The sequence below is a fragment of the Ziziphus jujuba genome, chromosome 8 (assembly GCF_031755915.1).
Source record: "Ziziphus jujuba cultivar Dongzao chromosome 8, ASM3175591v1".
Lineage (NCBI taxonomy): Eukaryota > Viridiplantae > Streptophyta > Magnoliopsida > Rosales > Rhamnaceae > Ziziphus > Ziziphus jujuba.
In genome coordinates, this window is record NC_083386.1 from 8,657,235 (window position 1) to 8,685,022 (window position 27,788).

The 27,788-nt window shown below is 33.9% G+C and overlaps 6 protein-coding genes across 7 annotated transcripts; 3 read left to right on the forward strand and 3 right to left on the reverse strand.

Annotated features, from left to right (window-relative positions):
* Positions 1 to 1,234: 1,234 nt before the first annotated feature.
* LOC107413025 (probable sodium/metabolite cotransporter BASS4, chloroplastic) lies at positions 1,235 to 8,174 on the reverse strand. The gene is made up of 15 exons (XM_016020874.4): positions 8,035 to 8,174; positions 7,659 to 7,896; positions 7,293 to 7,398; positions 7,071 to 7,178; positions 6,831 to 6,898; positions 6,020 to 6,098; positions 5,579 to 5,637; positions 5,401 to 5,469; positions 4,132 to 4,245; positions 3,512 to 3,533; positions 3,039 to 3,106; positions 2,536 to 2,621; positions 2,036 to 2,165; positions 1,612 to 1,713; positions 1,235 to 1,538 (listed from the first exon to the last, which is right to left on the reverse strand). The coding sequence occupies exons 2-15, from the start codon at positions 7,833 to 7,835 to the stop codon at positions 1,464 to 1,466; spliced, it is 1,263 nt and encodes a 420-aa protein (XP_015876360.2). The 5' UTR covers positions 7,836 to 7,896; positions 8,035 to 8,174; the 3' UTR covers positions 1,235 to 1,463.
* LOC107413026 (uncharacterized) lies at positions 8,078 to 9,400 on the forward strand. The gene has a single exon (XM_016020875.4). The coding sequence runs from the start codon at positions 8,078 to 8,080 to the stop codon at positions 9,194 to 9,196; it is 1,119 nt and encodes a 372-aa protein (XP_015876361.3). The 3' UTR covers positions 9,197 to 9,400.
* A 673-nt stretch (positions 9,401 to 10,073) lies between these two features.
* On the forward strand, positions 10,074 to 13,951 carry LOC107413015 (uncharacterized). Its single transcript, XM_060819799.1, has 3 exons — positions 10,074 to 11,189; positions 11,827 to 12,186; positions 12,748 to 13,951. Exons 1-2 carry the CDS (start codon positions 10,236 to 10,238, stop codon positions 12,175 to 12,177), a joined length of 1,305 nt encoding a protein of 434 aa, XP_060675782.1. The 5' UTR covers positions 10,074 to 10,235; the 3' UTR covers positions 12,178 to 12,186; positions 12,748 to 13,951.
* Positions 13,952 to 15,100: 1,149 nt separating this feature from the next.
* Positions 15,101 to 16,423, forward strand: LOC107413016 (uncharacterized). Its single transcript, XM_060819763.1, has one exon. It carries the CDS (start codon positions 15,206 to 15,208, stop codon positions 16,271 to 16,273), a length of 1,068 nt encoding a protein of 355 aa, XP_060675746.1. The 5' UTR covers positions 15,101 to 15,205; the 3' UTR covers positions 16,274 to 16,423.
* Positions 16,424 to 18,474: 2,051 nt separating this feature from the next.
* On the reverse strand, positions 18,475 to 21,886 carry LOC107413042 (putative disease resistance protein RGA3). Of its 2 annotated transcripts, none has more exons than XM_016020894.4 (2): positions 18,860 to 21,886; positions 18,475 to 18,681 (listed from the first exon to the last, which is right to left on the reverse strand). In XM_016020894.4, exon 1 carries the CDS (start codon positions 21,748 to 21,750, stop codon positions 18,877 to 18,879), a length of 2,874 nt encoding a protein of 957 aa, XP_015876380.2. In that variant the 5' UTR covers positions 21,751 to 21,886; the 3' UTR covers positions 18,475 to 18,681; positions 18,860 to 18,876. The 2 variants fall into 2 exon arrangements, with proteins under 2 accessions (XP_015876380.2, XP_024927597.2); XM_025071829.3 differs by having other exon boundaries at positions 18,475 to 18,756.
* Positions 21,887 to 24,490: 2,604 nt separating this feature from the next.
* Positions 24,491 to 25,289, reverse strand: LOC132805047 (23 kDa jasmonate-induced protein-like). Its single transcript, XM_060819800.1, has 2 exons — positions 24,906 to 25,289; positions 24,491 to 24,703 (listed from the first exon to the last, which is right to left on the reverse strand). The coding sequence occupies exons 1-2, from the start codon at positions 25,287 to 25,289 to the stop codon at positions 24,491 to 24,493; spliced, it is 597 nt and encodes a 198-aa protein (XP_060675783.1).
* Positions 25,290 to 27,788: the final 2,499 nt, after the last annotated feature.

Below are 27,788 nucleotides of genomic sequence, written 5' to 3' on the forward strand. Positions count from 1 at the left end.
TTTTGTTTTTTGGATCAATACCCTTTGTTTGGGTCAATAAAAGAAACAACGTCCATTTTAAAAGAGAATTAAAGCTAAAATTATATGCTCTCACTTAACGTTGAAAGTGCCCTTTGCCAAAAATGGACCTAATTTTCTGCACTTTGTCACAGCACCCACCACTCCACTCCAGTCCAAGCCACCTACCATCCACTCAACCTTTTGCAACACATTATTTATTGGAAAAATAATAAAATTTACCCTGCGTGCAACTCACTAAAAGAAAAACTTCAAAAATCATTAGTCCAAATAACATAACTACGCAAATTTATATATATGTACCTGAATATGTATCTTCTCAAAAATCTTAAAACATAAAATGTCTAGGTGGCAGTACTTAATGCAGAGCATCATGTTACTTCAAGTTTGTACATGGACAAATTTTTTTAATTATTATTATTTTATTGGAACACTTTAATTATGAATTTGGGAGATTTTTCTTTTGTTTGGGACCCTGGTCTCCCTTTATCACTCAAAAAAGAAGTTGAATTTCAAACCCATTACCTTTTTTATTTATTTATCTATTTATTTTAAATTTGACAGAAAGTTGTAATTGAGAACTTTTACATGCAACTCCTAAAGGGCCCTTAGCTCGTGGTAAAGCATATGTTTTATAAATGCAAATGGATCAACGTGTCTATTGAGTATTTGAGCATTTTTAGGCTGGAAATGACACAGGGCAATGGTGGTGGTAGTTGGAGTTTGCTTCCATCTTTTTAATTTTTATTTATTTATTCTCAATAATTTATGTTAAGACAAAAACCGGCCAATCAACCAACAAATTTGAATACTTTACCCCATTAAAAACATGTAGGATTGCCATGTGAGGTCCATCTCTATGCAAGTGATTACGAGGCTTTTGAAATAAAAAAGTATTGAAAGATCACTACAAATTTTATTTATTTATTTTGATCATTTCAGGATGATGAATTTGGGCATTAAATTATAGAGAGCATGGGACTTATTTACTTTTCTTCAATCCAAATAATATGGTTTTTTTAAAAATAAATTGGATAAGGAAAAATAATTGATGCTAGTGGATGCTTTTGATCATGGTCAGAAACATTATACTTGTAAGAAAAAATATTAATTCAATATTTGTTAGAAGACATTGAAATACACTTCCAATCAAATATTACTCAATCTTATTTTGATCAACCTGGTAATTGAATTTTTAGCCTGTAAAAAGAATACAAGAGAGAAGATCGACCGATCTAGAATGAGATCTAAAATAATAAGATTTTTCAATTACAAAATATGCAGCATTATGTTTACAATAAGATTCACTTCGTATAGCAGATATGTATCTAGATTCCTTTGAGAATGTAAACTGATAATCAGCTTGCAACCATAAAAAAGTGCAAGCAACTCCAATATTGCAAAGAATATCACCTAGCTGCTTTTGATAATAAACTACATTGTCATCAGGCGACCTTGGCATTGTTAGAGGAGGCATTGTTCCGGAACCAAAAGTTAACGAGAATTGAGTCCAATATAATCTAGAGCCGAAAAACATTCTTGTCAGATATAGCTAAGATAATAAGAAAGGCAAAGGATAGGAATACTGATAACCTGGTTTAAATGAGCTGCAACACAAGGCAGAACCAGCAAACCGGATTCACCAAGTGCACCGCCAAGCTGCTCAACAACCGCCACCATTACAGGCAGAGTTTTCTACAAAAGGCATGATAGTTTCAAGCTTGCAAATTACTAAAAAGATAAAAAAAGTAAAAAGAAGAAGCATTATAATAAAGATCTTTATTAAAGTAAGTGATAATAACAAAACTCCAAATTAATGCCTTCACAAGGGACTGAAGATTTCAGCAATAGGAGAGGCATTATATGAGCCCAGAGGGCAATTGGACTCAAATTGAACAAAAACCCTCCATCCCCATTGTCCACATTTAATTTGTAAAAATAATTTCCTTAGATTTCAAAAAACCTACAAGACGCATGTTTACAAGATGGATGGCTCAAAATCATAACTGTAACTCACCTGACTTGCAACGAGTACAAGAGCACTAGAATTTTCTTTCTTGCCAAAAACTGATTGGTCACCACCAGAGAGAAATGAGAGGCCTTTCATTGCTAAAGCATTAAAGGCCACTAAGATTATATGTAAAAGCCTGCAATAGAAAAAAGTAGTTCATTTGTCTGCAGAAGCCACTCCAGTTGAGCTCATGAATATTACTGCTAATAAAGTTACTGCATATAAATATGTTCACTGATCCAACTTAAATTTTATTTGTGCTCACTTTAACATTCCTACTTTCTTAGCTGGATTCAAATGTCTAAAAAAGGAAATAATAATAATAATCTAGATGGTGTATAAGTCAACTTGTAGTATTAGAATAGTATCAAAGTTTTTCCCGTTACTTAATATCAAAAATATAATTTTGGAAAGATGGAATATGCATTTAGAGTTTCTATATTAGAACAAAGCATTAAACAAGCGACAGACTGATAGTACAAAGGAAATAAGAGTGAAGAATTTACACTGCCATTCCAACAGCTACGAGAAAATTTGTAGGGTTAACCATCAACAGTAGTGACCTTGACCTGCTAACTTGTATCCAAGGAACCTGAAAAACCATAGTAGTATTAAAACAAAATTTCTCGACTTGAAGATAAATAATTATCCCAAAGTACCAATAGGTAATATCTAGTTTCAATCTTAGTACAACTATGTTTAATCTTAAGTAGATAAATATTTGATAGGGCTAGGAAGGAGAAAAATATTAAATGCATAAAAATTCGCAGGTTTCATAAGAACCCAAAAATAAGTGTCAAGGAATAGGGAGAACTCCCAACTACAACATTAGAATAAAGCATCAAATATCCAAACAAAGCCCCTAAACTGTTGACATAATATACATAGATGTAAACTAAAATATGTTATATCGGTCATACAGGCTATTTCAGTAAAACTCATCATGGAAAAATAATAAGAATAACATTCTTAAACAAAAGGGATAAGTTAAGCAAGGTAAATGTCTTACTAAACTAAGGAAGACTGCACTAAGCTTAGAAAAAAGCTTACGGTTTTGATCGACAAAGTCTGTAAGACCTGCAATGCACATTTAGTCAGATTAAGTGATTAACAATATATACCATGTGCTTAGGCATTTACACTTTACCTTATTTAATGTTTGTTGACGACTTAGTTTCTAAATTCACCATGCTTGTTCACCCAACTGTATTGCATGATTCGATATGGTTTTCTTGTATCTTATCCCCTCCCCAATTATAGAACCTTCTACCCAGACAATGTTCATTTGTATTGCATAATTAAGTTCTTAATAAGACTTTCAAGGTAGACAGGAATTCCCGGTGGGAGTACTGTGGCTAAGATGGAGCTAGCATTTTGTGCCTCTGGTAGAAGTTGCTTATATAGTAACATGGTTCATATGCTAAAATTATCCAACAAGACAGCCAGCAAACTTTCAAATAGGAAAGTCAATGAGACACTCACCTTTGAAGGTTTCTCGTAAAACCTGTTGTTAAGAAAAAGAATGAATCATTCCTGGACAACATGGTGTAATAGAATATTGTGATACTACTTGAACAAAAACCAGAATTACAGCAAAGAATTGCTGGAAATTATATGCTAAGAGAGATAATTTCACAATAATATATACTAAAGGTTAAGACAGTATCTAAATCTTCTTCACCCAACTACATTTAAGCAGGTTCTACACCCAAAGGCTGTTTCATAGCAGATTGTTATTTTCTTTTCTTTTGTTTCTTAAACCTTTTTTTTTTTTACCTCAAAGCCTTTGTTATAGCTGCTATCTTTTTAATATAATCTATTCTATTAAAAACAAAGATGGGTAAATTAAAAGCTATATTGATAATCATAAGAAATTAAGCCTACATGCTCTAATCCATTCCATTGGTTATTTAAGTATGCGCCATTGCTGAAATATGGATAATTACAGAAGATGACACATTATAAAGTGCATATTCCACTTTTATTATAAGCTACAATTACAAATCTAAAGATGTCCAAACAAGATAATAATAAAATTAAAGGCTAAAATGCCGACATAAGAAAGAAATTAATCAGATATCATAAAGAAAATAATCAATTACCTTTCCCAAGACTAGTGGAATCAATAATTTGACAACAAGACTTTTAAACAGTTGCTTAGCTGGAACAGATGCACCAACTCCATTGGCTACGAACTTTGAAATAGAAAATGGGACCTAGAAAGTACTATATATTAGAATATGTTTGAAGCAATCAACTAGAAAAGTACATATATTTTATTTATAATCTAGTTAAATACACAGAATAAATTCGTCAAGAAACCTATGGAACATTAAACTTCATTCAGAAAGTTTTGAAATTAAAAACAATTTCCAGAAAATAGTAGAAGCTATATGTAGTTTCCAAATAGGTTATTCTTTTCTGAACTATGAACAGAAAGAGGTTTCTGAAAAACTTTATTTTGAGCTTTCTGAAAATCTATTAACTGTTTAGTAACCTGTGGTTACACTATCCTCATAAACTGCATGTAATGTTGACACAATAACCTTCGTTCACATATAGCTGCAACAACTTTAAACAATCAAATAAGGAACATTTCAGAATACATGTGAATTCGAAAGGACAAATGGCAGTCTCAATGTAGACATTAAACACTCAGTCACTCCAGTCTAGATTTCCTGAATATTCAATTATTTGGAGTTTTGAACAAATATTCCATGACTAAGGTATGAGAGAAACCAATCAAAATGCCTACATTTTTGCGGTAATGTTCTGAAAGAAAAGAAAAACAGACAACTAAACCACCCTCTCAGTAAAGGAAACTGGAATCTTCTACAGAGAGGGAAGCTATGGATATACGGTATATCATATATCAATCGTCAGAAATAATACATAAAGAATTTGTGTACAAGGAACATAACTTCTTTGACATCGCATGTGAAAAGCTAATTGAAAAATAATTCGAGAAAATTAATTTTAATTTGAAAGTATTGCTAGCAACCCTAATAAAATTTGTGGAAGTAAATCGAAAAACATGTGTCTTTATGCCAGTTTCAGGAAAATAATTGGATGAGCAAACAGCAGTTTCATAAATACATCATATGTAAATTCCACAGTTTGAAAAGAAGTTTTTTCATGTGTGAACCAGCACAAACTTTTCAAAAAAAAAAGGTGAGATGATAACGAATTACAGGTCTCACAGTTAAAAGTGCATGAAAACTTAACAAATTACTCTTTCAAGATATGTATGAACCATACAATAAATATAAAAAATAATGCCTCAAGAATTATAGCACCTTTTAAAATTCTTTAAAGACTAGAGGTAATATGTAAAAGAAAAGATAAAGTTGAACAAAGTCTGTCAAACTTACAACCAAAATCCCTAAAAGATTAGAGAACACCGTCATTGCAAGGGCTAGTGCAGAATTCCCTCCAGCAAGCTGCATTTAAGCAATGAGAATTTCTTGTTGAACCCAAAAGCCAATACATATCATAGCAAGGTCAAGAGGATAAGTTAAAATAAATAAAAGAACAAGAGAACAAGCATACCTGAGTAAGTGCTACTCCACTGGATAATGTAGTTGGCATACAACAAAATATAGCTAGTCCTGTAAGAAACAAAGAAGATAATAGATAACTTGAAGCTTCAGATAATCGACAGTTCCATAAAGAAAACGTGAAAGCTCAAAATAACTTTCAAAAGTTAATCAGTATTTCATGTAAAAGAACTACAACTAATAGGGGCATGAAGTTCATTGATGAAATTTGTAATTGCATTAGCTCAAATTGTTTACAGTGAGTCCATTTTTTACAAGAAATTAGAATAATCAGGAGTAAGTAAGCAGGGAATTTTCTTAAGGATCTTTATGGGCCAAAGGCTACCGAAGAAGTGAAGAATGCAGGTGGGTTGATATAAAATGACTGCATGTTTTACAATAATAAAAATAACAATCTTTCATTTCCAGCAAAAACAAGTTCAATAGTTGAAACCTGTAACAAATTCTTGAGGCTGGATCTGAAGCTGCATTATTATACTTGAGAAGTACGGAGTCAAAAGTAGAATGGAAATCTGCATAATTAAGAATATTATTGATTGAATTATATAACATAATAATTCTAATAATAAATTGACACATATGCTATTGAAAGAAGCTATATATTTTTTCAAAAACCAAATTAAAATAAAATAAGCGAAGGAGCTCTCTGTTATACAATTTAACCTGCCCCCATCTTCCGATCAGAACAAATTTATTGCAAAAAATTTAAAACAAAGGCATTCACACCAATGGAATACTTTGTCCACTCATATTGCCATAAGCATTTTGAGGTGTAGCATCAAAACCAAAGGAATATATAATGAATAACAAAAGAGAGCGTTATATTGGATGCAATGGCCACATTTCTTTAGTGCTAACCTTATTAGAATCATAGTTTATGTAGCTGACATATCATCAAATGATTGTGAATCACAATAATAGACTAACTAATCTGCAAATACTTTCACAAGGGCGTGAGGAAAAACTTTTCCATTGTTTCTTAAGATTTGAAGACTATGATACAATTATTAAATGGATTCTAAAATGATGATGAACTTAGTGAATCTCTTTAACATGATGCTTTGTCCAAAACTAAACACTCTATGAATAAAATTAACATCAGCGAATTTTATCCAATCATAATCTGATTCCCTAGACACTCCTTGGTTAAACATTATCTCAAATTCAGTGAAAAAAAAAATTAAATAATCATGCAGAATGAACTTATAAAATATATAATGCCACATGATAATTCAAGATCATACTAGCCCAAAAATTCCCACAGGCCATGCTTCTGCAGCTGCAGTAATATCTCCACTCCGCAATGTCAATCCTATATTGTCAGCAGAAGTAAAGACAACATAAAGAAAAGGAGAAAAAAAAAAAAAAGAAAAGGTCGAATGCTAATTTTGAACTATCAAAATTTTTTATATGTGCAACTTTTTTTTTACTTAAAAAATGCATATCTATAGCCAAATCAAAGTTGGGTTACTGTGAATTCTTACCTGAAATAATAAATATCCCAAAAGTGCTAAATTTTGATAGAGAATATCTATCAGCAAGACAACCTAGACTAGGATTTGCAAGTCCTAATGCTACTCCACCCACAAGAGCTGCACATAATATAACAAAGAAAACAAAAATAAACCATAAAATCAACAAACAATTACTATAACATCGGCGATGAATGATTTAAAATGAGAAAGGGAATATAACAGAATTATTACCTAAAGGAAGAAAATTATCTGATGCAAAATTTAACAATGATTTAGCCCAGGTTAACTGCTCTGCCAAACCCCAAACTTGACCAGCTTTATTTCCATTGCCATCTTTCTGAAGCAGCATTGCATTTCTCGTAAAGCAAAAGAAAGAACCCAAAAAAGCACAAAATAATAATTTAAAAAAAAAAAAATAGAACCTGATTGATTCAAGTTATACTCAATTCACATCCGAGAAACATCATACTAAAAGGGCTTAAATTTTGAAATTTTAATTAAACGATTTTTCGATTTTCCTGCACTTTCCAAGGAACCAAACCGGAGGGCATGAAGGCGAGTAATCGAAATGAAATACAGAAAGGGAGGCGACAGGACCTGATTGGAGGGCTCGCAGGCTCTAATGGGTCTCGAAATTGATCGGCTCCTGCGAGAAGTGAAGGAGCCGCAACGGAAGAAGGAGTTTATGGCAGGAAAACGAGGGTTTGGGATATGATACGCCAGCGTTTTGGCCGGTGCCGGAGCAAGAATGAGGCTTTGGATTGTTCCCGCCATTAGAGAGTAACTGTACCAACTCAAACGGTAAAGGTAAAAGGCAGGCGCTTGGAAATTTCGCCTACAACAACAATAATAATAATAATATAATATCAAGAAGTTGGGGATATTTTGGTAATTTCACTGAATAATTGTAAATTTGGTTTTGCTCATGCTCATGCTCATGCTCAGGCTCATGCTCAGCCTCAGCTCATCTTACTTGTCGAGTCAAAGTGGGCGATAGATAGGTTGGTAAGCAAGCAATGCAGTCGAAAAATCTGCTTTCTTTGTTGCAAAAACGTTTTCTGGCAACATCGGCAACACTTGCTGCTGCTACTACTGCTTCACAACCAAACCCAACATTCGCAGTTCAATTCTTGGTGAACTCATGTGGGCTTCCTTTGGAATTGGCTTTAGCTGCCTCCAAATCCCTCAAACTCGACCATAACAATTCCCAGAAACCCCAATCCGTGCTCAGTTTATTAAAATCTCATCAATTCGACGATACCCAGATAGCCAATTTGATCTCAAAGCGTCCCTCCATTCTCCAATCCAGGATACATAGCAATCTCAGTCCCAAACTTCAGTTCTTGGTCGAAAATGGCTTCGCCGGCAACCTACTTCCCAAGCTGATCATGTCGAATCCCGAAATTCTAGGTCGAAGCTTGGTTTCCCACATAAAACCGACATATGAATTCCTCAAAAAATTCTTGAAAACCGAGGAGAGAGTTGTGGCTTCGGTGAATCGAACTTCATGGCTTCTAACTTCGGAACCCAAATCCAAATTGCTACCAAATATGGAGATTTTGATGAGAGAAGGAGTTCCCGAGAAAACGGTGACCCAGCTTCTACTTTCTCATCCCAGAGCGTTGATGCAGAAGGTGGAGAGAATGGTTCTCTGCATCGAAGCTGTGAAGGGGTTGGGTCTCCAACCGGGTTCTCCAATGTTCACAGAAGCTGTTCGAGTAAAGTCCTCAATGAGCGATTCAACATGGAACAAAAAAGTGCAAGTTTTCAAGGACTTGGGTTGGTCTGAAGAAGATATTTTTCATGCTTTTGTACGTTGTCCAAATTCTTTAGCTTATTCGGAGGAGAAAATTCGGAGAGCCATGGATTTCTATATGAAGACTATGAAGTTGGAGTTGGAAGAAATAATTTCTTCTCCCAAGTTGCTTAGCTTTTCAATTGAGGCAAGAATTCGTCCAAGATACCAAGTTTTGACGGTTTTAGTGTCTAAGGGGCTGATTAAACATGACAACAAACCCCGCTTTGTGTTTGAACAATCTGAGACTAGATTCTTGGGCAACTTCATTTTCAAGTATATCGGTGAAATTCCAAATTTGTTGGAAATGTATAATGCTGCCAAAGCAAAGGCAATGTGATGATGATGATAATTTTTTTTTTGCTTGAAGATGATGATGATAATTTATGGTAATTAAGTTTCGTCCGAATTAATGTCCAAAAAAAATAGTTTGGTCGAAATTTACTCTCTGATTTTCTCATGGCATGAAATACTTTCTCTATGAATATAGTGCATATTTTTTAAGAGTATACTTTCTCTATGAATATAGGTACAGATTATATGATCTTATTGGGAGGCCTAGTGTTATTTTCAATGATTTTGCACTTTAGTTCTTATCATTATTTTCGAATAGAAAAGTATTATTTGTCCTTGGTGGGTCATTTGTTAACAATTTAAATAATTATTATTAAAATAATTATTTTTAAAAATATAAAATAAAAATAATAAAATTTAATTAAAATTTATTATATAAAATGACTAATAACAAAATTCTTGAATATTGCGTGAACAATAATAACTATCACATTTAGTGGTTACTCATTCTTGAAAATGAAAAGATTTATCAGGTTTTGCCTTCTGTAAATTCCTTTATCACGCAACTTTTATATAAATCCGTTTTTTTTTTTTTTTACCTCTTTTGTTTAGTTTTATTGATAATGGCAAGCATCTAATTGAACGAAAAGAAGAATTTTTGAAGCTTTATTGAAAAACATGATAAAGAAACCATTATTAAAAAAAAATAATAATAAAATAAAATAAAATAAATTGAAATATATATATATATATATAATTACATATTATTTTATATTATATTATATATATATATATATATATATATATATATATTTTTAATAATCCATCTAATTTACAAGCGAGTCAAAACCTTTTCTTTTTCATTTTTATGATTCGAGCTCTACCACAGATTATTAGTATTATTATTTAAAAAAAAAAAAAAAAAAAAAAAACCTGTTTTTGAGACATACGTCAAAATTTTCAGCCAAAAAAAAGAGATATACGTCAAAATTCTAAAAGTTGAGAAAGAGCGGTTATGGTAGACCGTGAAATTAATCGTGCTCATCTGCTTTTTCTACTGCTTCTTCAATCAAGTGGCGCCAGCCATGGAGTTCAAAAATCTGCTTTCTGTGCTGCGAAAACGTTTCCTGGCAACATCGGCAACATTGTCTACTATTGCTACTACTACAAACGCTTCGCCAAACCCATCCTTCACAGTTCACTTTTTGGTAAATTCCTGTGGGCTTCCATTGGAAGTCGCTATTTCTGCCTCCAAAACCCTCAAACTCGACCAGAACAATACCCACAATCCCGAATCCGTGCTCAGATTCTTAAAGTCTCACAAATTCGACGATACCCAGATAGCCAATTTGATCTCAAAGAGTCCCTCCATCCTCCGATCCAGGATAAGTACCAATCTCAGGCCAAAATTTCAGTTTTTGGTCGAAAATGGCTTCGATGGCGAGCGTCTTCCGAAGCTGATCATGCAGAATACCTTCATTCTGCGTCGAAGCTTGGGTTCCCACATTAAACCCACGTACGAATTCCTTAAGAAGTTCTTGAAAACCGAGGAGAGAGTTGTGTCTTCTGTAAAGCGAGCTTCGTGGCTTTTGACCTCGGATCCTGCTAAATTGGTACCAAACATGGAGCTTTTAATCAGAGAAGGAGTTCCTGATGAGCGCGTGGCTCACCTTCTATCTTCTCAACCCAGAACGTTAATGCACAAGGTGGAAAGACTGGTTGTCTGCATCAAAACCGTGAAGGAATTGGGTTTACAACCGAGTAGCGCAACGTTCACAGAAGCTGTTCGAATAATGGTCTCAATGACCGAGTCAACATGGAACAAGAAAATGGAAACTTTCAAGGAATTGGGGTGGTCTGAATATGATATTATTCATGCATTTATACGTTGTCCTTTATGTTTAGCTTATTCGGAGGAGAAAATTCGGAGAGCCATGGATTTCTATTTGAAGACTATGAAGTTGGAGTTGGAAGATATCATTTCCTCTCCCATGTTGCTTTCCTTTTCCAAGGTACCATGTTCTGAAGGTTTTGGTTTCTAAGGGGCTGATTAAACATGATAACAAACCAGCTTGGGTGTTTCAACGATCCGAGACAGCATTCTTGAACAACTTTGTTTTCAAGTATGCAGGTGAAGTTCCGAATTTGTTGGAAATGTATAATGCTGTCAAAACAAAGGCAATTTGATGATGATATTTAATGAAACAGAGTACGTGGACATTTTTCAAATTGTGGTAATTCAAGTTTGATCTAAATTTATTGTCTGATTTTTTCATGGCAAACGTGCATATTTTAGGAGTTATATATAATTTCTCAATGCATATACAGATTCTATGATATTATAAATAAACACACCCTTATTTAGGAAAAAAGATCCTAAATTTTCTATGATTTTGCACTCTTTCTTGTCTCCAACAAATGCCCCCTGAATTTAGCATTTGGTGGATTCTTACTCGTTAAAATGAAAAGATTTTACTCTTTTATATTCCTTTATTGATTATGCAACCTTTTGGGTAGATTATGTTTTACCTCTTTAGAAACCCAACTTTTGGAATTGGGTTTCCAACCGAGTAGTGCAATGTTCACGGAAGCTTTTCGAATAGTGGTCTCAATGACCGATTCTACATGGAAGAAAAAAATGGATGCTTTCAAGGAATTGGGGTGGTCTTAAAATGATATTATTTTTGCATTTATGCGTGTCCCATATGCTTAGCTTATTCCGAGGTGAAAGTTCGGAGAGCCATGGATTTCTATCTGAAGACATATGAAGTTGGAGTTGGAAGATATATTTCTACACCAAGGTTGATTAACTTTTCCATTGAGGGAAGAATTCTCCCAAGGTACCTAGTTCTGATGGTTTTGTTTTCTATGGGGCTGATTGAACATGACAACAAACCCTTTTGGATGTTTTACCAATCTGAGACAGCATTCTTGGACAACTATGTTTTCAAGTATGTGGATGAGTACCACATTTGTTGGAAATGTAAAATGCTGCCGAAACAAAGGCAATTTGATGATGATATTTGATGAAACAGAGTATGTGTAGATTTTTCAAGTTGTTGTAATTCTAAGTTTTATCAAATTTCTCATCTGATTTTCTCATGGCAACCATATGCATATTTTTGGAGTTATATAGAATCTCTCTTATGAGTACACATCCTCTATGATCTTATTGGTACACAAGCTGTTATTTAGTTACAAAGAGGGTCCTAAATATTCTATGATTTTGTGCTCTGAATATTTCCTGAACTAATATTTACTATCACATTTGGTGGATTCGTACTCTTGAAAATGAAAAGATAGCAACTTCTGTATAGAATCTGTTTTACCTTTTTTTCTTCTAGCTTTGTCAATAGCAAGAATCTAATTAAAATTATTAAAAAAAAAAAAAAGCATCTAATTAAAATCGTCTGAAAGAAGAACTTTGAATCTTTGTTGAAAAAAATTTGAAAAAGAAACCAAACAAATATCGCCCCCGCCCCCCCCCCCCCCCCCCCCCCCCCCCCCCCCCCCCAAAAAAAAAAAATAAAAATAAAAATAAAAAAGCCTATTCTATGGTGTTAGAAATGCCCTGAAAGTCGTTGACTTGTGTGACAGGCGAGACGCCAGACGAATGAGTTGTGTGGGGTGAAACACATCATCTGTTGGGCGCAAGAGGCTTGTCTACTTCAAATGATAAATGGAGATTTGTCTTGAATTTTTCTTCACGCTTGAATGCATGCAGTCTTCCTCATTGCTAGGTGTGATTCCCACTTTCATTACACAAGACTTGTTTTTCAGGTTTCAATATTTGTGATATAAACTTATGATTTAACAAACCTGAAAAAGACGTAGATAATTGGGAAAAAAAAAATGACAAAAAATAAATAAATAAAAGAACAAGTACATTTGAATTACCAGAAACATGGATGAAATTAGCTCGTTGATCCTTCTCAAGTTCTATGCACAACTACTCTTAGTTTTATTTACTGCAGTTTTTGAAATATGATAAACCTTGGCCCATTCCCTTCCCTTCTGCAGTGCATTTTGAGTTTTGGACATGTTTTGATGCTCAAATTCTGCAATGGTACTTTCACCAGGAAGTCAGCAATGCATCTAAGTTGTCACCGTAGCTTATGTTAAAGAACTTTGGTTGTGGCATTATTACTATTGTTGGATTCTCCAATTTCCACCCTACAGGGTTCATGCCTACCCATTTCCGTCATTGATCGAAAAAATGAAACTTAAGTTCTGTTAAGTTTGGGAACAACCAATATTTGAACATGCAGTCATCATCAACTGCTTCTATTCCCAAGGATTCAGGTCCAACTTTCACCACATCACTCGTATCCATCATATTTAGGGATTTAAGAGATGGCAATTTTCCTAAAGGAGGCGAAACCTTTTTATATGTAGTAGATAGTTTTTTTTTTTTTTTTTTTTTTGTTTTTTTAAGATGAAAAATATGTATGTGGTAATGACATGTATTATTTGATCATTGTGCATAATATTTCACTTCAATCTGCTTCATTTTGCCAATATTACCCCCCTTCTTATATATTACCCTTTGTATGTTTGTTAAGGACTTAAGGTGCATTGGTGCAAATAAGTTCCTATCACTACCAAAAGTTTTTCACTGCCATCCGTATTCTTGGAAATAAATAAATAATGCTTGTGGTAATAGTAATGGGGACGTGATTAGAGTTATATCCTTTAAGAATTCCATTGTAAAAAAATTTAAAAAATGAAGAATCCCACTAGGATAATACTTTTTTAGTGAATAATACTAGTTAGAAGAGTGTATATATATATATATATATATATATATTTGAATGAAGGCAAATTAATATATCCTAGGAAGTGTTGTGTGGGTCCACTCGAAAATTGAAGATGATCTTCAATGCCGTGCCTCCTTCACTTCCTCAAGAAATCTTCAACTAAAGGTTAATTTCCTTCTTGTTCATGAATGATTTCTTGGGGTAAGTGAGGGAGAAATTGCATTGAAGAAAATATGATGATAAACTCCGATAGAATGGCAAATTTATGCTACAACAACCAGTTTCATACCACTCACTTGGTAATTCGTTCTATTAATATTAATATTGCCTAAAAATTCTTTAGTTTTGTTTGTCCTTTGCGAATACTACCCATGCTAATTTGTGAATACTACACATATTATGTTATGATTAGATACAAAATATTCCATCCTTAATTAGATAATCTTTTAAACATTAGAGAGAAATCTTTTTTTTTTTTTTTCCCCTTCTTAATGGGCCTCATTAGAGAGAAATCCTAAGCGTTTGAATCTTTTTTTTTTTTTGGTTAATAAAACTCATGTAATTATTTAGTGAGATTGTCCTTCTGGGGAAACACAGGTCTATCGTACCGCTCGACTGTTAGAATTTGTATGTTGAAATGTGGATTTAAGGTTTGAAGTACTTTCTCATGGATTTCCATTGTACATGTTCCATAGAGCCCAAAAACACACCAAAAAAAAAAAATATATATATATATATATATATATTTATTTTTGAAATATTTGATTTTGTTTTAACTTTTGAGGTTTAAAAGCAATTTTTAAAATGTTTGATTAATTTTATGGAATAGTGTAGTTTAGACCTCTAGTGGAGGTTAAAATCAAATCACTTTAAGTATAGCTTCTCTATTTGCAACCCAAAAAAGAAAAAGTATAGCTTCTCATTATGGGAAAAAAAAAAAAAAAAAAAAACTGCTGATAACAATAATAATAATAATAATAAGAGTATAGTTTCTCTCGAATAAAATAAAATGAAAAAATGTGTAGCTTCTCAAAGCTAGTATGAAAAAAATTTAAAAAAGCTAGACAATATTAAAAGTTATTTTGAATACTATCTGAGGAAGCTCACACTGTACAAAATAGAAGTACTATCAGTATTATTGTTATTACAAATTATAAGCTTAATTAATTAGTTCAACAAGATAATAAAAAATATGAAATTTAAAAATTATTAAAAAAAAAAAAAAAAAAAAAAAGCATCAGCAACAACAGCCCGACCTGGTCCCTCCGATCGCAAACTCAAAGTGGCGATTGGTAGCAATGCAGCTGAAAAATCTACTTTCTTTGCTGCAGAAACGCTTTTTCAAAACATCGACAATACTTTCTGCTACTTCTTCAATCCCATCATCATCGTTCACAGCTCTCTCTGCTCCCAAAACCCTCCAAGTCGACAAGAGCAATGCCCAGAATCCCCAATCCGTGCTCAGTTTCTTGAAATCTTACAAATTCGATGATACCCAGATAGCCAAATTGATCTCACAGCGTCCCTCCCTCCTTCAATCGAAGATACTAACCAATCTCAGCCCCAAATTTCAGTTCTTGGTCGAAAATGGCTTCTCTGGCGAGCTTCTTCCAAAGCTGATCGTGTCAAATTCCAGAATTCTGTATCGAAGCTTGGATTCCAAAATCAAACCCATGTACGAATTGCTCAAGAAATTCTTGGAAACCGAAGAGAGAGTTGTGGCTTCGGTGATGCGAGCCTCATGGATGTTAACCTCCGATACCACACCGTTGGTGCCAAATATGGAACTTTTGATAAGAGAAGGAGTTCCTGAAAAGCGCGTGATTCACCTTCTACTTTCTCACCCCAGAACGTTTATGCACAAGGTAGAAAGAATGATTGTCTGCATTCAAACTGCGAAGGAATTGGGTTTCCAACCGAGTTGTGCAACGTTCACAGAAGCTGTTCGAATAATTGTCTCAATGACCGATTCAACATGGAAGAAAAAAATGGAAACTTTCAAGGATTTGGGTTGGTCTGAAGATGATATTATTTATGCATTTACACGTTGTCCTGTATGTTTGGCTTTTTCAGAGGTGAAAATTCGGAAAGCCATGGATTTTTATGTGAAGACTATGAAGTTGGAGTTGGAAGATATCATTTCTATTCCCATGTTGCTTTGCTTTTCCATTGACAGAAGAATACGTCCGAGGTACCATGTTCTGAAGGTTTTGGTTTCTAAGGAGCTGATTAAACATGACAACAAACCAGGTTGGGTGTTTAGACAATCTGAGACAGCATTCTTGGACAACTATGTTTTCAAGTATGCGGGTGAAGTTCCGAATTTGTTGGAAGTGTACAATGCTGCCAAAACAAAGGCAATTTGATTATGATATTTGATGGAACAGAGTATGTGGAAATCTTTAAAACTGTGGTAATTAAAGTTCGGTCTAAATATATTGTCTGATTTTCTCATGGGAACCATCCATATATTAATAGTTATATAGAATTTCTCTGTGAATTTGCAGATTCTATCATACCATTGGTACGCATACTGTTGTTTAGGAAAAGAAATTTTCTATGGTTATGCTCTTTTCTTGTCTCCAACAAATGCTCCCTGAATATAACATTTGGTGGACTTATACTCTTAAAAATGAAAAGATTTAGCTTTTGTATATTCCTTTATGAATTATGCAACTTTTGGGTAGATTCTGTTTTACCTAAGTTTTATTGATGGCCGGCATCTAATTAAAATAGTCAAAAAATAGAATTTTGAATCTCACGGTTTTACAAATGCCATGACAACGAGTAACCTGTGAGACAAGTTAGACACGCTTACTGCACAAATGCTCTGTGTGGACGGAACGCATCATCTGTTGGGCACACCGTACACAAGAGGTTTGTCTACTTCAAACGACAAATGTATGTTTGTCCTAAGTCCTTTCTTCACACAACATGCTCTTCATACAACATACTTGAATGCATGCAGTCCTCCTCATTGGCAAATTCCTATTTCGTTACACAAGACTTGTTGTTAAGGTCTGAATAATTGTTACAAAATCTTATATGATATTAAAAAAAAAAATGAAAAAAAAAAAAAAAAAGAAGTAGGTTTTGGAACCTCTAAATAATAATCAACAAAAATGATGAGAAAAAAACAAAAAGAATAGGAAATTTGAATCACCAGAAACCTGGATGAAATTAGCTCGTTGATCCACAACTATACTTAGCTCATCTACTGCCACATTTGGAAAATGACAAATCTTGGCCTATTCCTTTCTGCGATGCATTTTGAGTTTTGGACATGCTTTGATGCTCAAAGTCTGCAATGGTACTCTTACCAGGTAGTTTGGCAGTTCCTCTAAGTTATGACAGTAGCTAATGTTTAAGAACTGGAGCCTGGCATTATTATTAATGTTGGATTCTCAAATTTCCACCCTGCAGGGTCTGTGCCAACCTAATCTCACCTTCACCACATTTCTTATATCTATCATTTTTAGTGATACAAGACATGGTAATTTTCCCAAAGGGGGCAAAACATCACGGCTACAAAATGCTGGGGACAACCTTTTCAAATTGTTTAGCGAGATCATCTAGCTGGGGAATACAGTTCCATCGTATTGCTTGATCGTTGATTTTGTACGTTGGGATGTGGGTTTAAGGCTTCAAGCACTTTTTCGTGGATTTCCATTGTACTTGTTCTGTTGGAAAAGTATAGTTCTAGGTGGAGGAGGTCTTTCTTGCTATGAAGCTGTGCTTTTTGAGCTTCATCCACATGATTTTCTGCATCTCCTAATCTGCGAATGTTTGATGGAGATTGTTCAAGTTTCTCAGGCTCCTAAATTTATTTAATGATCATTTTTGACATCAGCATCACCAAAACATTGGAATCCGTCTAACGTTCAAAGACAACTTACCAATCTCTTTGGGTCACTGCGTTAGATTATAACTGTTGGAAGCATAAAGATGTCTCAAGTTGATCCCTTGTCCAACTGTCCCGGGCAATTCTTCAGTAAGTCTAAGGTTTGGAGGTTCCACTTACTCGCAGATGTGGGCTACTCTTTCAATCTTCTGTTATTAGATAAACTGAGATGTCTTCTTCCTTTACACTCCTTTACATGTCTTCTTCAAAATCTTGGAGAAAATACCGCATTACTTTTGGGTAGATTATGTTTTACCTCTTTTCTTCTACTTTTATTGAAGGCAAGCATCTAATTACATTTCTCAAAAAGCAGAGTTTTGAATCTAAGGTTTTACAAATGCCATGACAATGAGTAACCCGTGAGACAAGTTGAGATGCTCTTACTGGACAAATGCTTTGCATGGAGTGAACACATCATCTGTTGGGCACACAAAACACGAGGTTTGTCTGCTTCAAATGATATGTGGAGGTTTGTCTTATGTCCTTTCTTCGTACAACGTACTTTTTTTTTTTTTTTAATAAGTTCATATGATATACTATACTTGAATGCATGGAGTGTTAGAGAAAAATATAATAAAATGAAAACTCACTTTCTATAAGTTCAAGCTTTTAGGATTTGTGGTAATTTAACATGGCATCAAAGTCAGAGATTCAAAAGGTCTTGAATTCAAAACTCAACAACTCCATCTAAAATAAATAATAAATATGACACATATAAGGATCCAGAAAAAAAAACCCAAAAAAAGTGGATCTATATTTGAGAGGAGTGTTAGAGAAAAATATAATCAAATGAAAGTCCATCTAGTCCATCTTCCACCATAAGCTTAAGTTTATGGCTTTTGGGATTAGCGGTATTATTGGCCGATGCGGTTCCTGCTTCCATTACACAAGACTTGTTATTCAGGTCTTAATATTTGTTATATAAACTTATATTATATATAAGGAAACCTGAAAAAAAAATAATTAAAAAAAAAAAGTAGGTTGGAACCTCTAAATAATAATAAAAAAAAATGGTAAGAAAAAAACAAAAAGAATAGGAAATTTGATTTACCAGAAAGCTGGAAGAAATTAGCTAGTTGATCCTTCTCGAATTCTATCCACAACTATTCTTAGGTCATCTACTGCAATATTTGGAATATGACAAACCTTGGCCCATTCCTTTCTGCGGCGCATTTTGAGTTTTGGACATATTCTGACGCTCAAATTCTGCAATGGTACTCTTGCCAGGAAGTTTGGCAATGTTTCTAAGTTATCACAGTAGCTAATGTTTAAGATCTGGAGCCGTGGCATTATTATTACAGTCGGATTCTGAAATTTCCACCTTTCAGGATTTGTGCCAACCCATTCCTTCCATTCATCAAAGAAATGAAACTCGAGTTCTTTTAAGTTTGGAAACGAAACCACATTTGATGATTCCAAATAGTTGTCATGATCAACTGCTTCTATTCCCAAGAATTCAGGTCCCACCTTCACTACATTGCTCATATCTATCATTTTTAGTGATTCAAGACACGGTAATTTTCCCAAAGGGGGCAAAACCTCACAGCTACAAAATGCCAGGGACAACCTTCTCAAATTGTTTAGTGAGATCATCCAGCTGGGGAAAACAAGTCCCTCATATTGCTTGATCGTTAGATTTTGTATGTTGGGATGTGGGTTTAACTCTTGAAGCACTTTCTCATGGATTTCCATTGTACTTGTTCTGTTAGAAAAGTATAGTGCTAGGTGGAGGAGGCCTTTCTTGCTATGGAGCTGTGCTTGTTTAGCTTCATCCGCATGATTTGCTGCATCACCTAATCCGCGTATGTAAAGTTGATGAAGATTGTTCAAGTTTCTTAAGGCTCCTAAATTTGTTTCGTGATCATTTTTGGCATCATCATCTCCAAAACATTGGAATCCATTCAAAGTTTGAAGACAACTTAACCTTCCAATCTCTTTAGGCCACTGCATTAGATTATAACTGTAGGAAGCATAAAGATGTCTCAAGTTGATCAGTTGTCCAACTGTCCCAGGTAATTTTTCGATATTAAGACAATGAACAAGTCTCAAGGTTTGCAGGTTCCACAACTTCCCCACAGAAGTAGGTAACTCCTTCAATCTTCTGTTATTTGATAAATTGAGATATCGCAAATGTACTAATTCACCTATAATCTCAGGAAGTTCTGTGTTGCAGCCAGTCAAATTTAAAGTTCTGAGATATTTCATATGTAGAAACTGATCATGGCCTATTGCGTCTATTCCTGAAACCACAAGGGTGTGCAAAGATCTCTCTTTCAAAATTGAAATAGGAACCTCGGCACTAGTAGTGCTGGAAGTTGCCATTGTCAAGTGGCGAATGTCTCCTCCATGTATCTGGTTGACATTTTCCATCTCTCTTATGGAATAATACTCATTCTTAGTAAGAAACTGAGCAAAATTATGCACTACATCATGCATCTTACATTGTAAAATATTCCTTTCCATGTCTTCTTCAAAATCTTGGAAAAAGGACCGCATTACCAAGCTGTTGAAGCACCCTAGTCCGGCTGCTTCCTTCTCCATGTTTTTCTTTGAATTAAAATAGCCTTGCGACATCCATTGTTGGATCAAATCATCTCTATCAATCAAAGCATCTTTAGGAAAGACAGCACAATATGAGAAACAGCGTTTCACCACAGAAGGCAAGTCGTAATAACTCAACAGCAATGGTGAGAAAAGCTTCATGTTAGTATCTTCCAAGTCCCATAGCTCACTCTCCAATACATCCTCCCACTCTTTTTTGGTAGTTTTGAAGTACATGTGACTTCCTAAAGTCTTTGCAGCAAGTGGTAGTCCATCACACTTGGCTGCAATTTTCCTACCAATTTCTTTAAAATTTTCTTCATCTGTCTTTTCCTTGCCCAAAAATGCTACTCGATTAAATAACCTCCAGCAGTCCTCTTCGGTCAGTCTTTTCAACTGAATCATATGAGCACCTTCTCCAATCCTCAAAGCAACATCTTTCTTTTGTGTGGTCACCAAAATTCGACTGCCAAATGCACCATGTCGTAGAGTTGCTTTTAGCGGTTCCCATTTTCGATGGTCATAAGTCCATACATCATCCAGTACGAGAAGAAACTTCTTACCCTTAATTGACTCGAGAAGTTTCTGCATCAATGCTTCCAGCTCAACTAATCTGGTTTCTTCACCCATGAGTTGCTCAATTATTGCTTTAGCGATCTTGGTCTCATCAAAAGGATCTGAAACACACACCCATATTCCATTATCAAATTTACTCTTGATCTCATTGAAAGCTAATTGGGCAAGAGTGGTCTTCCCAATTCCTCCCATACCTACAATGGAAACGATGAGGTGGTCTCTCCTTTCTCGGCTGCTCTCGTAAAGCAACTTGTTTATGAGATTTTCCTTATCTTCATTGCGTCCTGTTACCTCAAATAGATTAATCATGGCGGTAGTGATTGGTCGGCTAGGTTCATCAGTTGCTCTCATAATGTCAAATTTGTACCTATCCCTTGTTGTGGCTATGTTATCGAGTTTTCCATTCAAGTCTTTTATCTTAGTGGCAATTTCAAGACGGAGACCCGTCTGATTAACTTGTTTAGAAGGAAAACAGGGGAAGAGGAAGGATAAACATTCCTTCTTTTTAGTAACTACAACAGTTTGAACTCCATTTTCATCTTTCTCATTGATATTTGGTTGAAGAATGAGGATGCTCCACTCATCCAATACATCATCGATGTTGTAAGTTACGCCTTTGAGATCATCTAACCAGCGTTTTACATTTTCCTCTTTCAGTTGTCTCTTTTCTGCATCGACTAGCACATCTCTAATGGCTTGGAGATTGTTTTGGAGGTTTTCAACTTCAGTCTCAACTCCCATTACCAGTCTCATCTTTTCTTCAACCTTTTCGCGAATAATTGAAGCCAACTGATCAAGAAGTCCAGAAACCATTGCATCAGCCATGCTTTTTTGCTTTGAGGTGTAAATTGAGTGAGAGTGAGATCAAAGTGAAGAAATTGATTGGAAAATGGAGAGAGAGATACTTGCACAGGATACTGGAAACTAAGGGATTGATATGAAATAACATAGTATAGACAAGGGTCTGATCTCCGGGAGGTAAGCCTCAATCCGTGATCCTCGTTCCATAAGTTTTATTTCGGTATATTACTCATGAATTTTGGTTAACTTTTGTGTTAAACCCCCCGGGTACCGATATTATTTATCCGAATAAAATATTAATTTATTTGAGTTGTGCAATATTGTTGTTCTAGGAACACGTGTGCATCGTGGAATTGATCTCATGGAGGATCTTGGGTTAATTGCGTGCTCGAGGTGAGTGACCCACCTTCAAAATTATTTTGGCATGTTAAAATATATATATTTTGTGTTAATTGGTTATTTGAAAAATATGTTTGATGTGTTGAATATTTAGTAAATTTATATTTTGAATTTTGATACCAAAATTGAATGGAATTAAATATTTGTGCATTCTAAAATATTTTGGTTTTAAGGAATTTAAGATTTTGGTAATTATTATCAAATTTCATTGATGGAATATTTCATAATTAAATATTTGATAAATATGTTTTATGTATTTGATATTAAGAGAATTTCTATATAGAATTATATTGCCAATTTATGATAATTTTTTTTTAATGTGTTTTGGTGGAAAAATATATTTTGGGACTTAAGATTTATGGTTTAAAGTTTGATTTAAATTATTGTTAAGTTTAATGTTGGCGTTATGATAGTGATTTATATGAATTTAATTGCATTCGGATTTGATATAGTTTTTAATATCATTTTTGGTACAGCTTGATTTTAAGGATTGAAGAAAAATATTTGTTTTAAAAGTATTATGCTTCAAAAATATTTTTATGTATTTAAATATTATGGAATTGATTTATTTATAGTGAAATTGATGGATTTTAAAGTGATGGATTTATGATGAGGACTAAAGAAAAAATGTGGGACGGTGAATTTGAAAAATAGTATGATTCCCATGGTGAGTTTTGGAAAAATGGTTATTTTTAAAAATAATATGATTATTTGTTTTAGACGCACTCATACATTACTAGTGGTCTGTACTGTGTATGTGGATGAGCGCGTAAGTTATAATGTTTCCTTTGAGTTGCCATCGGGCCGAGGATAGGCAAGTTTGATATTGGCCATAAGCTGCCCCCCTCCATGGCCTGGTTGACGGTTTAGGCAACGATGCTGTCAGGACGCCAAAGCGACCGTATGCAAATTTTTCTCTTTAGCCTCCCGTAGAATGGTGCTCAGGACGCTGGGTATCGTAGGGCATCACTGGTATATAGTGTGGTGCGTCAAGTATTATTTTTCTGATATAAATTTCAAATCCTAAAGTTTTAAAATCGTATTTGAATTAAATGTATTTAACTTGTTTTATCACCTATTTACAATTAGTATTTTCTAAAATATATTTATTCATATTTTATGTTACTTATTATAAATTAATATTTTTAAAATGCATCTTGTCATAAAAATATTATATAGATTGGTTGAATATTTCAAAATGAATATTATAATATTTTTCAATCACTTATTTTACATGATTGTTTGTAATTATTTAAATTATATTTTTGATACTGTTTATTTTGATTTATTAAATCAAATTTTACGAATTAGATATTGAATTTCTCTTTTATGTTATATTCCTTTAATGCAAGTATTCGAAATTTATTTTATTATATTTCATTACATTTAAGTCGTATTTGAATTATTTAATTATTTATTAGATTAATTATTCCTTGATTTTTAAGGCATAAAAGATTGGGTTTTGCGAAAATATTTTAAAAGGAGAACCTTTCCAACGGAGTGAATGGTGAAAGTTTTGAGGAAAAATATTATTTTCAATTAATTATTTATTTACTTATTTATTCTTAATTAATCAAATGTATTATAATTATCGTTACTATTATAATTGTACAGTAGATAGGGTCACTCACTGAGATGATTAGCATCTCATATTTCTAAATTCCGTTCTCCTAGGTACAAGGATTGGGAGACGTTGATCGTCCGGGACGAGCCCGATGTCTCAGTTCATTATCGAAAGTCCAAGAAGCATTTCCTCATTTTTTCCTCTTCATCTTGTATTGCTTTTTTATCTGACATTGTATTAATTTTATATTTATTTGTATAATACTCTGTATACTGTATTGGACACATTTTATTAAATACTGTATTAATTCCCTGTTATTATTTTAGAGTGCTGTAAATTTGTAGAAACAAATTATAGTAATGTGAGTGGAATAAGGTGGTGTATATAAAAGTGTGTTTTCAATACAGGAAAATTTTGGTAAGTCCAACCCTTAGGGGAGGTTTTGTTGGATTTTCCATTGAAGAATCCGGTAGGATTTTCCTGGAATCAGGGCTTGTCTAAGGTTCCAATGAGAAATTTTAGATGGGTCCTGACAATAATTTTAGACCTCTAACTTCTCTCTAATACAATATAGTACATATTGCATTAGTAGGATAAACTTTAAAATCATTCCTTCATGTCCAAGTATATGTAAACTCTGAGAGAAATGACTGTCTGGCTTGGAAGCAAGCCTTATTACATTCATGAAAGCTAGCATTTGAAAATGCACACACATGCATAATTATATACATAGCATTTGAGGCTGGCTGTGAGAGCCTTATTATTATTTCACATACACACATAATTATACTGTTTTGGTCATCATGATGCAGAAGTAGGAACTTGAAGACCATCCAGAGTTATTATTCCCTCAAAGATTGGAGTAGGGCCATAGTGACCCGTGACAACTGACTTGTATCCATAACCAGTGGCAGAGAAAGTTTTGAAGTCACTTTTCTCCATTGTGTTCAAAATTGTACGCCAATTCCCTTTCTCATCCATAAAGTGGAAAAGCTCTTGGATTTCAGTATACACCTGCAATTATACACATGTATACAATATCACAAATGATGAATGGTTGTTAAATTAATGTCGCAAATATTAAATAAATTACAACTATCACATCCATTAAATAAGAAACCATACATATATATATATATATATATATAGATATATGAAAAATCATTTCTTATACATGATAGGATGGTTCTGGATAAAAAAAAAAAAAAAATCGTACCTTGTTTGGGTCTTTAAGATCCGCTGGAGTGTCCCAAGCCTGCATGACATCGCAATATTTCTGAGGCTCATATTGGATGCGATACACAACAGCCCCAGTTGATCCTCCTGTGCCACTTTCATGCACAAAAGAATGCCATGCGCCATTTGGAATTTCCATTTGAGGTTTTGGGGCAGTTTCGCCGTAAGCAGTGCCACGCCAATCATGAGGGTAAAGAAACCTGATGGTGTCTCCAGTAGCATTGTAAACCATGCAAAGCGTGACGCTGGAGTGATCGATCTTCACCGCCTCTTGCTTCAGATATTCGATGGTGAAGGACTTCTTATAATCCTTGTCTATGGTATTCAGAGCGTCTTGCGCCCTTGCTTTGCGGTCCTCGGCCATTTTGATCTTATTGAAACTTGAAACAATTTGAAAGGTTAAAAGAGTGCGCTTAATTTGTGATGGGATTAGAGACTTATAGAAGTGTGTGTGCATGCCTTTGTTGCCTTTTCTAGGGTATAACTATAGCCATGCACCAATCGTGTTGAAATTAATTAAATTAAGCACAATGCATGCACACAATAGTTTAATAGTTTAATTAAGCTAATAATTCATATGATTACACATTAATTAATTCACTAGAGACAATTAAGCAGCGCATGTTGTCAAAAAACGAAGCCTAGCACACATTTTCTCAAGCAAATTTTCAAACGCCTTTATCTTATCTCCTCGTAAGATTAATCACCCACATGCTCTTGCATGCCTCCACGTTTTATATTGTTACATGTAATACACGTATTTTGATAATATAGTGTATATTCTATAAAATATCTCCACTTTTTACCGGGCTATAGTTTTTTGAGTGGTTGTAATTCAACATCAAAGCTTGATAACCTATAAGCTTTTATTTTTTTATTTTTTTACATATATTTTCATGCATATATATATATATATATATATCAAAGAGTGTTTATATGATTTCTGAAAATATATGGAAAGGCATTTTGTAAATAGAAAACAGCTTAACAAAAGGGGATATATATATATATATGTGTGTGTGTGTGTGTATATATATATATATATAGAGAGAGAGAGAGAGATTTTTTGACAAATATGACGGGTGTATATTATGCTAAAAAATTATTTAAGAGCATGGTAAGCACGTATTATCAAAATTAGAATAAAAATAAAATAAAATTACAGCGTAGCCACGAGTCAGAATTCTGCCCCTGGTACAATTTCAAATGACTTGTATATATCTATTCCAACTTTCTAAGACGTTTTGCATGTGTTCATGTTATTCAATAGATATATACATACACATATCCAATTGATAAATACAATCAAATTATGGATAGCACTAATTGCTACGTTGATTAATAAAATCAATAATTTTGTATGGTGCCTTTCCACATGCATTTGAAAACAAGTGATAATATTTTATAAATAGTTTTTACATGCATGCGAAGCATGGTGATAATAATTAATATTATGAAAGCTAAGATAACGTCTCTGGAATAACAAAAACTCAAGGTTCGATCGGAATGGTACTATAACATATGTTTGCTATGTTACTAAGAACTCAAAGAAGGAACATCATTTTGATTTGGATAGATTGGAGGAGCCAAGAAGATTCCTGCCTCATTCAATTTCATGAGAGTTTAAACTAATACTCTATAATTTGCATCTCTACTAGATTATACACAAATCAACTTAGAATGAATAGACAGTAAGGCTTTAATCTCCTCCACGAAATGACAATCAGCATGTAAAAAAGATACAGCATCTTTAGTATCTAATTAACTGCAACTTGAGAGTCAGAAACAATCCCTCCCACCATGCATCCATTTTGTACACCAAATCCAATTGCCTCTTTGATTGCCAAAAGCCAATAGTTAAAGAATTACATTTTGGAACACAGGCTTTGTAAGGGTGCATGGCCATGAACTGTCCATCAGAATTTCGAATTGCAACACAACACCACACCACTCCTCAACATCCCCAACAGCTCCATCAACATTTATTTTAAGAGTACCTAATTCCTTAGGTACCCAAACACTTCTAGTTACCGAAGCCACATCATTTAAAAAAAAAAAAAAAAAATTACCAAACGTACCAAACATAGAAAAAATTAAGCAGATTCTATCTTTATTATTATTATTTGTGCAGAACGTTGATATGCTAGTTTGGATTTCAAATTAAATATTCAGTTTGTGCGCTAAGAAGTGAGAAGAAACTTTTGTATAATAGTTCTAGTGCTACTAAAAACTAAGTCTTTGAGAGAAGTGTCTAAAACTCCAAATTAATTATAAAAATTTAGAACAAATTTGGTTGATTCTGTAAATTACAAAAAAATTGTAAAATCCCTCTCTCCTCCTCGTACATCACTCAGATAAGCTAAAATGATTTAATTTTGTTTAAAAAAACAATTATGGAATTTTGGATAACATAAAACCTTATGTCTTAAAAATTGTGTGAAGGAGCTTAAAATTACATTAAATTTAATCAATAAGGTCGCGGCCCAGTTTCTACTTTCTCAACCCAGAATGTAAATGAAGGAGGGACGAATGGCTCTCTGCATCGAAACTGTGAAGCAATTTGGTCTCCAACCTGGTCATTCAATGTACACAGAAGCTGTTCGAGTAAAGGCCTCAATTGTGCGATTCAACATGGAACAAAAAAGTGCGAGTTTTTCAAGGATTTGGGTTGGTCCGAAGAAGATATTGTTTATGATTTTATACGTTATTCTTCATGTTTAGCTTGTTCGGAGAAGAAAATTCGTAGAATGGTGGATTTCTATATGAAGACTGCGAAGATGGAGTTGGAAGACATAATTTCTTCTCCGAAGTTGATTAACTATTCCCTTGAGAGAAGAATTCGTCCAAGGTACCAAGTTTTGAA